We start from the raw sequence: 10,532 nt of genomic DNA on the forward strand, positions 1-10,532 counted from the left end.
AGCGACCGCTAGAAGGGCCACACAAGTGGCAAAACCCCGTGGCCCTCCACACCCGACAGTGGCTCTCACGCCCGAGCGTGTCGGGCTTCCCAACCTCCGTGCCCAAGCCTGACCTACCCAGAGTGTCGCCCATGGTGGCCATGGCCCTGGACTCCACATCCACGTTGCTGCTCAGATTGGACAAAACCATAGCAAGATGCGGCCTCCAATCACCCCACTTCTCGTCTCCACAACACTGAGGTCAGAAAAAAGCCAAACAAACAAACCCTTATCCTCAGAAGAGAGCACCACTTTCATCTCGCCACGGGTGAGATCCAAGAGTACAGCGCGGAAGCCGGGACAAGAGAAAGCACAGGCTTTTGTGGTCCAGGAGGCCAGCTCTCTCGAGAGTGAGCCGGGAAGCCAGGCCACGGGGACCCTGGGGAGCCCCTGTTCACTGACCGTGGACGCAGCAGGCATCCGCCCTGACATCAGCTGGTACACTGTCTGCAAAGGGTCATTGATTGGAAGACTGTTGGCGAACCTAGGTAGACACGAGGAGAGAAAAAGCTAAGTTGGCCCTGTTTTTTATTAAACTTTTTTTTTTAAGATTTTATTTATTTATTTGACAGACAGAGATCACAAGTAGGCAGAGAGGCAGGCAGAGAGAGAGGGGGAAGTAGGCTCCCTGAAGAGCAGAGAGCCCGAAGCAGGGCTCGATCCCAGGACCCTGAGATCATGACCCGAGCCGAAGGCAGAGGCTTAACCCACTGAGCCACCCAGGCGCCCCAGCTGACTCTGTTTAAATGACAAACAGAAACAAGGCCGGTTTCATTTTGGTTTTTTGATGACTGTCGCAGGCCTGACCCCGGCCCGGTGTACAAAAAGCCCAGCAGTTCGACAAATGAACTGAGAAAGACTGAAGAATTCGTGCTGGTTTCACAGAGCACAGAAAACCCTGTGGTAAAAAACGGTTACAAGGCCGTCAGCGGTACAACCACAGGGAAGAGGGCCCAGCATGCCCACGCCAGTGTGACAGCAGCCCGGTGCAGGGGACACGCCCCAGCTTTCCAAGACAAGCCCTGCAGGTCACGGTGCTTCCAAGAGCTGACCAGGCAGCACGACTAGGCCAGCAGGACGTGCCCAGAAATAGTATACACAGCAAGATTCTCTACCTGGTCATGACGCGGGCGTGTGTCCGGCTGTCCATCTTACTTGCAAGCAGCAGAGCGTGACCCCATAAGGCATTTTTCATCGCAGACTCTAAAGCATCCTGCAAAGCATGTCAGCGGTTACCGACGTCCCCAAAACTTCGGTGGCGTGCGCAAGCAGAAGCCACATCCGGGGGTCGTCACGCGTGGTGGGCGGCAGGGGCAAGGGACCGGAGCGCACTGAAGGAGTGCGTGAGTCACAGGCACGCCAACACACGCGCCCAATTCAGACATGAAGCAGTAGCCCGCTTTTCCCAATCTGCCTGAGCCAGGAAGCTGCTGCGGCAGCGAGTCTGCGAAGGCCCGTGCTGCTGGGTCGGCTACTGCGGCCAGCGTCTGGAGCAAGCACCCGGATGAGGAACAAAGACGGGCGAGCAGCGGTCCTGCTGCCTCCAACTGTGCCCTCCACGATGGCCACCTCCACACGGACAGAGCCTTTACTAATATGGCAGAATCATCTGGGGTAGCCCTCAGAAGACAGCGTCTTCACAGAGATGGACGGCTCACAGCAGAGGGAAACGTTGAGCAAAGCTGACAGATCCCACAGCTCCGATCCGTCGTAAAACGTCCACGTGAAAATGGTTTATTTACCAAATACAAGCTTTCCAGCTGCCATCACGAGATCAAAGTACCAAGAACTCTGGGCCCATAAGACCCCAGTCGCCAGAGAGCAGGCGCGGCCCTCGCTCCAGGCTGCACGACCGCGGGGAGCTTCCCTCCATGGCCAGGCCTTGGCGCTGGGCCACTGCAGGGCACCCCCCGGCACCTGCGCCACTGAGGTGACAGCGAGGGCATGCCTAACCAAGCGAGAACAGTTTGACTTTAGTCCCGCGCACAAGTCTGTCTGAGACGCGTACACAGCAGGGGCGTACCTGTGCACAGGCAAGTCTCCGACCCCGGCAATCCTGGGAAGACGGCTCTGCTGCCAGGAGGGAACACACTGGACTCCACAGACACTAGCCCTGGGTCGCAGTCAAGGTGCCACCGTTCCCGAGAGCAGGACCACGCACGCTAGGGCCACCCGGGGATCCCGGGGGCTCGGGCCACTTACCTTCTTGCGGCCGTACAGCAGCAGCTCCCGGAATCTCTCCGTCTCCTTCTCGAGGGTGTTGCTGCCAGCAGCCTGGTTGTCGGTGAGAAACGAGAGCTGGGCCTCCCCGGACTCCTCTTCCTCTACCTGCTCCACAGCCTCGTTAGTAAAATCAATCAGGTTGGCCTCGTTGGGTGACTTCCCAGGAAGCCACACGGTTTTGTGGTCTCGTAACAAAAGCTCAGCGAGGTCTGTTCCCACCACGGTCTGTAGGGGCCACAGGAGCAGAAGGAGAACAAAGCACTTCACTCCACACAGAACTTCCTGTGGTGGGGGGTGGGGGTGGGGGCTGGTCCAGGTCAGGTGAGGCCCCAAACAGGACTCCTCAGGTGAGCACCCTCCCCTCAACTCTACGTCCTGGGGCGCAGCCAGGAGCAGGAGGGACAGACCACAGGTGACCGGACAGAGGCAGACACAAACCTCCCTTCACCCTGAACCCCAAGCCCTGGAATTCCGCTTCCCCAAAGCACCACGAGGACAGTCTCCCCGAGCGAGTCCCTGGACAGCACCGCTGTCCTCCACACATTGTGTGGCGCGGGATTCCCACCCAAGTCCTCTGGGGGAACTGAGCCGCAGGCAACAGAAACGTACCCCGTTCTGTCTGCACAAGAGAACAATGAAATTCCAAAGGAGACTCGCAGACTCTTTGTCAATTAAACTCTGGTTCTGCAAACAGTTTGTTGCTTTGCTCTGTGCAAAGTTAATAACATCCGCTTTATGGGTATCATCCCTGCAAGAAGGACACACGCTCCGTGAGCAGCGACACCCGTGTCTGCGAGGCCCAGCGCAGCAGCCGCCTCCATGCGGACGCTTTGGACGCTTCGGTGGGGAACGTACTTGCCGAGCGGGCCCGGGAATGAGCGCAGCTCCTCCTGCTCCGGCGTGTGCTGCAGCAAGGTCTGAGGCGGGCGGAGGGGAGAGAGAGAGAGCAGCTCGCGAGGGGCAGGCGCACAGCGACACCCGCCCGTGCCCGCGGCTGCACTGGCTAAGTTCCCGGCACTGGCACCGTCCATGCCCGCCCCCCCACCCGCGCAGGCCTGTCTGCTGTCCCACCGTGATTTTCAAACTCTCTCTGGAGCACTCCAGGTCTCCCCTCCAACGGAGGCAGGGCCCTCACGTGTGCTCAGAAGAGGCCTGCCAGGACCGTGGAACCGGGCCCCCCACCCCACCTGCCACTAGATCACAAAGCTCCTCTACCCAAAAGCCACGAGATGAACACAAGCAGGGTCCTTCCTGCCAAGCCAGAGCCACGAATAAAGCCAAAACAAATCTGCAACGGAACGAAGTCGAAGGGGACACCCGCCAGGTGCTCGGCGTCCCGCCGTCTGACGCAGAAACGGCCCAGCACAACACAACCACCATGAACCGAAGACTCGTGGGAAAAGAGCATCTTCCAAGGTCACTTCTTCAGAGCACAGTCCCGTGACTCAGTTTCCGCTCACACAATTACCTCCATGCTGTGAATTTCAACCAATGCAGGCTGTCCTTCCGAGGGCAGATTCGGGATCACTTTGATGAGCTGACCCCCAGGCCCGAACCTGGCACAGACGTGAGGCACTGAGAACTTCTCCGGAGAAGTTGGTCTCGAAGGAGCTACGTTTAAATAAAGTGAGAAACAGCTTGCCACTTTTTCTTGCTTTTGGACCAATTCGACAGTCCAGCTTTTCCAAGTGCCCATACGGCTGGCACCCCAGGTCGGACTGATGACAACCACCTGGCTTTCCAGCGGAAGGCGCTAATCATGAGACGGCCCGTCTAAAAGGAGCACTTAGGGGGCGCCTGGGGGGCTCAGTGGGTTAAGCCTCTGCCTTCGGCTCAGGTCATGATCCCAGGTTTGTGGGATCGAGCCCCACATCGGGCTCTCTGCTCGGCGGGGAGCCTGCTTCCTCCTCTCTCTCTGCCTGCCTCTCTGCCTACTTGTGATCTCTGTCAGAAGAGTAAATAAAATCTTAAAAAAAAGAGGAGCACTCAGGTGTGTGTCCGAAAATGTTTCAACTGTAAAAAATGAGAATGAGAACTATTCTCTCCTAGAAACAAAACTCCTGTCAAACAGCCCCGTGCATCGAGCACACGCTACTCGGAAGCAACGTCTGGCCGCTGGCTGCCGGAGGCCCCACCAGAGCGTCCGTGCCCCCAGCTCCTCCTTCACCCGGCAGCGACGAGCACGGGGCACCGACAAGGACGACAACAGCTGACGCCTGAAGCGCAGAGATTTGCACAGGAGCTGACACACACCGCTGCGTCGATGGCTCCCAGGAAAAGCATCTGATGGATCATCTCCAAGAGGGGCTGAGAACGTGGCACAGGTGACAAGTCCGTGCACAGGAGCTTTGCACAGGAATTAGGGAGTTTCCCACGCAAACTACTTACCCAAGTGGCCAGCACTGGGAAACAGTGCAGTTGCACCCAAGAGGCTGGCAGGGAGCCTGTCCTCAAAGCCACACTGACGTGACTACTATGGACAGGCCAGGCAGCTCTTGGCCGCTGTCACAAGCTCTGGGGCTCACAGAAGTCCTTATTCTGCACAGAAGATCAGGCCACGCCATTGGCAATTCCCACGAGCTGCAATCCATTCCCTCCACTACCCTAGGCTCGAGAGGCTACCCCGGCAGTGTGACTCGACCTCCCTCTGCACCTGTGTGAGCACAGGGTGCCGCGCGCACACACACCTTGCTCTGTGGTGGGCCAGCCCGCTTCGGCAGCATAGCCGTACTCCGGGAAGCCCTGGGCACTGCCAAAATTGCTGCCGTAGGCGCCGTAGGCATAATCGCCAGGCAAGGAGCCGGGAGGAGGTGGGACCTCATAGGGAGCGGCAGCCACACTGTGATTTCTGTAAATCTGACTCTGGGAAAACATAAGGCAAACAGAAAAAATCAACTCCTGGGAACACAGGGGACTCGGGCACACGGTCACATGTGAAGGGACAGGGAGAGGGCCCCCACCTGACGCGAGTGGGAGCTGAAGCTACTGCGCAGGCTCTGGGCCGAGCGCTCGCTGTGCACGCTGCGCCTGTCCGCCTCTTCCCCATAAGGATCCCTGTGGGGCTCGGGGTCGTCGTCAAAACTGCCCGTGAAGCGAGGGTCGTACCTCCAGGGGTCATCGTACCTCTCGGACCTGCTGGAACCAGGGACAGAGGCAAGGAAAGAGGACAGTGGGTAGGTGACGCCAGGATGACAGCCCTTTGCCACCCAATAGCAAACACCATGTCGTCACCCCCTGTGGGGATCGTGACCCTTAAAAGACCAGTCAGGCCCTACCCTCGGGAGAGCGGCCACATCCCAAGCCCAAGTTCAGATCCCTGCCTTCAGATCTGGAGAAACATCCTTCAAGTTCATGCTGCGTGCAGCCGCGCCTCTCCCAGACCCAAGAAGAGGAGGAGCCGACTTCCAGCACTGTGCTGAGGCCAGTTCCCCTCCCAACAGCCCAGGTGGGAACTGCCAGCAGGGCTTGGTTCTCTTTCAGACAGGGACTCCAGTGTCCGCTGCTCACCAGGATCCCAAACACAACGGCAACTCGGGTAACTGACAGACACGACGGCAGAGACGCAGAAGCAAAGCTCTGATTACGAGCAGCCCTTCTCATCAAGTGCGCTGTACCAACCTGTCGACGTAAGCATAGTTCTCTTTCCTGTATGCATCGTATTCAGCGTCATACCAATACCTCCGGTCACAGGTGCGGGGATCCCTGAATCTGGAACCATAGTGGTACCGGTCCCAGCGACCTGGGTCTGTAAGCAGGGGATTCATGGTTTATGACAACAGGAGAGAGAAGACACTCCTCAGAAAGCCGAGCCAGAGAAACCACACCACCCCAGGACTGAAGAATGCCTCCAGGCTCTTAAAGGAACCCAACTTTCCTCTCCAAAATCAGCATGACTTTGGAGGCCATTAACTGTGAGGCCTGGGTGGTGTCCCGCCTATACACGCGACACCTGCTGGCCCCTGGGGGTTCTCACCATACACGATTAAAAACCCGCTAGAAGACATCTCTGTTAAATTTTATTCGTAGTCACGACTTTTTAACACTTAATCCCATGACTACAAATTTCCCTTACAAGTCTTCTAACGTGACCTAAAAAGTTTTAAGAAATATTCCAAAACTAAAAAATTGAAAACAAAACAAAACATGTTACCACTGTAAACTACATGTGCCACTTCACTTGTGCCAGGTGTGAGTGGACTTTAAGTTTCCAACGGTACAAACACAGGAGGGAAAGAGGCCTGTGGGGAGCAGCAGGTGGGGTGGCCCTCGCATGGCAGACATGGCCAGTGCGATCCAGAAGCTGGTGTCCCACTTTATTTATTTTAATCAGTTAAGTAACCACGTAAAGACAAGGCTGCTCTGGAACTACTCATCACCACGCTTTGCTAGAAAGTCAAAGGAAACGACTAACGTGATAGAGACATTCACGCGAGAATCGAATCATCATTTCCTAATGAAAGACAGCGACGTAAGTATTTCCAGACACAGCTTACTTTCAACTACTTTCGGCACCTGGATTAAAAACACACGCGAACAAACGAATAGTCTCCTGAGAAGGGATCGCAGAGCACAGCCAAGCACCGGGCCGTGCCCACGGGGGCCGCAGAGAAGCCCGCACGCACCTCCATACTCGTACTGGCCGGAGTAGTAGTCCGCATAGTGGTCACTCTGGCTGCTCCATCCGCTTTTGGAATCGTAGTAACCTTCGAGGTACCCTTGCCTGAAAGCACACAACACCATTAAAGCAACCCGCCTACTCCCTTCTGAGACGAGGCTGGGACGTCGGGCCACGCACTCGACTGCCGCGGCGCCGGAAATCCGAAACAGTCACAGGGACGGGCCGGGACCCCTCCCACACGGCTCATTACAATTCTTCTCTCAGGGCGCCTGCGTGGCTGGGTCGGTGAAGCGTCTGCCTTCGGCTCAGGTCATGATCCCAGGGTCCTGGGATCGAGTCCTGCATCGGGCTCCCTGCTTGGCACGGAGCCTGCTTTCCCTTCTGCCTGCTGCTCCCCTGGCTTGTGCTCTCTGACAAATGCACAGAATTTGTAAACCCCCCGGGGTACCTATTTAAGCGCCACATGGCATCCGCGAGCCGGCCGCCCTCTGTGTGCTCAGCACTGGGCCCCGCACGCCGCGGCTCAAACAAGTTCTCGGGCCCCTGGGATCGCACTCAGCGGGAGCGAAACGCCCAGAGCCGTTAAACCCATGCACACCGACCCTGTGCCGTGGCCTCTGGACGCATGACGCTATGCGTCCAGGTGCGGGCTGTGGCTGGCTTAGCCCCTGGCGTGGCCTCTTAAAAGGGACTGTGGTGAGGTCCAAAGGCGCCTGGTGGAGGCTGGCCTCGCAAACCAAGCTACTCGTCTGACTCCGCGCCCAGAAAGCAGAACGCAGTGATGTCGGCTCTCAGACCTTCCAGAGTAGGATTCCTTTTTGTTCCCTCCGACAGAATGAGAGAGCACATGCACGCGGGGACACGGAGCACTGGGGAGGGCAGAGGGGGAGACAGAACCCCAAGCAGACTCCACACCCAGCCCGGAGCCCTATGGGGGGCTCGATCTCACCACCCTGAGATCAAGACCTGAGCCGAAATCAAGAGCTGGACGCTGAGCCAACGGAGCCGCCCTCTGGGGCAGTCGGACTCTCGGGAACACTTGCTAGCATTTGTATTTATTAATAACAAGTCTTAGACAATATTTGATATTTAAAGCGTGACTTTTCTCATGGCTCTTCAGGAATGTCTCACTCAGCTGAGGCCGGGCGGCCCGGGAGGAGCACCCTCCCATGGCTTAGCTGTAGGAACAAGGCCCCTTCCCAGGGCTTTGGAGGAGAACCTTCCACTCCACCCATCTGCAGAGCGGAGGCCCCCAAGGACACCAGTGGTGGGCTCAGAATAATGACCTGACACAGGGAAGAACCAAGAGCACACCACCTCCTCGCTGCCCTCACCACCCAAGCCCGTTCATCCACTAGCAAAGACAGCCACAAAAACGAAAGACACGTCCGTGCAGGGACGTGCTCATACCAGGCCCGAGTGCACATACACACGCACACACATCCGCCAACCAAAGCAGGGCAGGAAGAACAGGCTGCTCTACAGAGCCGGCACAGGAGGCAGTGAAGGAACAGGAGGACAGAGATACTGTGAGATGGGACGGGACCACTCCTGTGCAACCTGGCCCAGCCTCTGGTTGGGTGACTTTCAAGGGCACGGGGCCACCTTCAGTGTCTCAGAATGAGGTTCCATGTTAACCTGCAGGTGGGCAAGCAGATAGGAACCGGGATGGCGAGTTGTGCCCTGGCTGTGCCCTCCTCCATGCCTACGGGGTTCTAGGAATCACTTGCCTATGGCTTTCCCTGAGTCGGAATACTTAACCTCAAACCTCTCCTTCCAAGTGCTTATCCAAGAGCTAACCCCTCGGGAACTTTCTTACAGAAGTTCCTAGAAGGCTGGGCCATGTGCAGGTCAGTGGTGCAAGGAGAGGGCAGCTAAAAAGGCAAAGGCTCACAGAGACAGAACCTCATCTGCAGACAAGCTATCAAGGACCCCAAGGACCAGCAACAGGACCCCAAGGTTTTGAAAGGCAGCACCCACACGAGGTCCCCATCAGCGATCAGACCTCCTCTATTATAAGTTCAAGAAGCCACATACTCTGGTAGTAAAACTACCCCCGTGACTTGTCCCCCCCAACCTGATGATGGGCGAATACGGGGGAAGGCTCTGGAAGGCAGGCAGCAACACCACACTGGAAACACGCCTGCTGCCCCTTGCGGCTTTACCCGCGTCTCTGAGTGGGAGCCCGGGATCCGCTGAGGTCCTGCTTAGCTAAGTCAGGGATCTTTCAAAATCCCTCATCCAGGAGTGCCTGGGAAGCTCGGCTGGTTAAGCATCTGACTCCTGATCTCAGCCCAGGTCATGATCTCAGGGTCGTGAGGTCAAGCCCTGCATCGGACTCCACGCTCAGCAGGAAATCTGCTTGAGATTCTCCCTCCCCCTGCCCTTCCCTCTGCACTCTTGCTCTCTCTCGAATAAACAGACATTAAGAAAAGAAAGAAAGAAAGAACGAACGAACCCCTCATCTATAACCCCACAGCCAAGATGTGCCTGGTCAGCAAGAGAGAACAGCAGGGGGACGCCTGGGTGGCTCAGTGGGTTAAAGCCTCTGCCTTCGGCTCAGGTCATGATCCCAGTGTCCTGGGATCGAGTCCCACATCGGGCTCCTTGCTCGGCAGGGAGCCTGTTTCTCCCTCTGCCTTTGCCTGCCTCTCTGCCTGTGCTCACTCGCTCTCTCTCCCTCTATCCCTGACAAATAAATAAAATCTTAAAAAAAAAAAGAGAGAGAGAGAGCGCAGCAGGACAGAGGCGTGCGGGGGCCTCCGGCACACGGGGCAGGGCTGGGAAAGGGACGTGGGCAGGCGTCCTGGCCAAAGAATCAAGCACGTCTGTGATCAGTGGCGTGGCAGAGGCTCAGCACGAGGGCGAAGCTGCCACGGTCTAAGGGCCCCGAACACCCTGGCAGCCGAACGCCAGAGCCGTGCATGCCTCGGCAGCGGGGTGACCAGCTGGCCCCGAGAGGACCCCGCCAAGGGTCTGCCCGCCCCAGCGCTGGCTGACCGCACAGCATGGCCGCAGGGGAGGGCTTTGTCCCATTCCAAAGTGCCTGTGCGCTCTGCCCGTGCTGATTACACACAGAGGAAATGCGCTGACACAACTCTGCACGAGCGCCGTCTTTCGCAGGGCGCCACGTTCCTCCCACAGCCAGCGCCACGGGGCCCATCACCTGGCAGGCGGCCGGTCTGAGCAGAGACTTGCTCGGGAGCTGGGTCGCTCGGGCTCGGAGTAGCGGTAGTTCTCAGCATAGGCAGACGCCGTGCTGTCGTAGGACCTGTACCTGGGCTCATACAGGCCGTAGATGTCCTGTTGGAAGAAGGCTGTGCGTAACATCAGAGACCAGTAAAGAGACAATGCATCAAGCCACTGACACCAGCTCTAAACGGCACCGGGGACGGCCCTCCAGAAGGAGCACTACACGTGGGGCTTCCTTCATGCAAAACAGAAAGCCTACAGTCGGAAATCTGCGGCCGCCACTGGGCGGCAGGATCCTCCTCGAAGGGACCGCCTGGGCCTGCTCAGCAGATAACCAGTGTGTCAGCGGGCAGTCCCTATGGAACCACGGAGACTCTAGAGGGCCCCACTGGGCTTCTGGTCCCCGAGGTCTCGAATGTGGAGATGCTGTGACCCCCTAAGTTTGTGCTGTTTCAGATGC

At 57.5% G+C, this 10,532-nt stretch overlaps 1 protein-coding gene across 1 annotated transcript in view; it reads right to left on the minus strand.

Annotated features, from left to right (window-relative positions):
• Positions 1 to 10,532, minus strand: part of SEC16A (SEC16 homolog A, endoplasmic reticulum export factor) — a 32,077-nt gene that overhangs the window by 12,710 nt on the left and 8,835 nt on the right. Inside the window, exons 4-15 of the mRNA XM_044264373.1 lie at positions 10,047 to 10,183; positions 6,885 to 6,982; positions 5,881 to 6,007; positions 5,223 to 5,394; positions 4,950 to 5,124; positions 3,731 to 3,873; positions 3,118 to 3,179; positions 2,872 to 3,010; positions 2,242 to 2,487; positions 1,155 to 1,252; positions 442 to 523; positions 118 to 235 (exon numbers count right to left, since the gene is read on the minus strand). Coding sequence (XP_044120308.1) covers positions 118 to 235; positions 442 to 523; positions 1,155 to 1,252; positions 2,242 to 2,487; positions 2,872 to 3,010; positions 3,118 to 3,179; positions 3,731 to 3,873; positions 4,950 to 5,124; positions 5,223 to 5,394; positions 5,881 to 6,007; positions 6,885 to 6,982; positions 10,047 to 10,183 — 1,597 coding nt within the window. The remainder of the gene's footprint in view (positions 1 to 117; positions 236 to 441; positions 524 to 1,154; positions 1,253 to 2,241; positions 2,488 to 2,871; positions 3,011 to 3,117; positions 3,180 to 3,730; positions 3,874 to 4,949; positions 5,125 to 5,222; positions 5,395 to 5,880; positions 6,008 to 6,884; positions 6,983 to 10,046; positions 10,184 to 10,532) is intronic.

Source organism: Neovison vison, chromosome 9, assembly GCF_020171115.1.
Source record: "Neovison vison isolate M4711 chromosome 9, ASM_NN_V1, whole genome shotgun sequence".
Classification (NCBI taxonomy): domain Eukaryota; kingdom Metazoa; phylum Chordata; class Mammalia; order Carnivora; family Mustelidae; genus Neogale; species Neogale vison.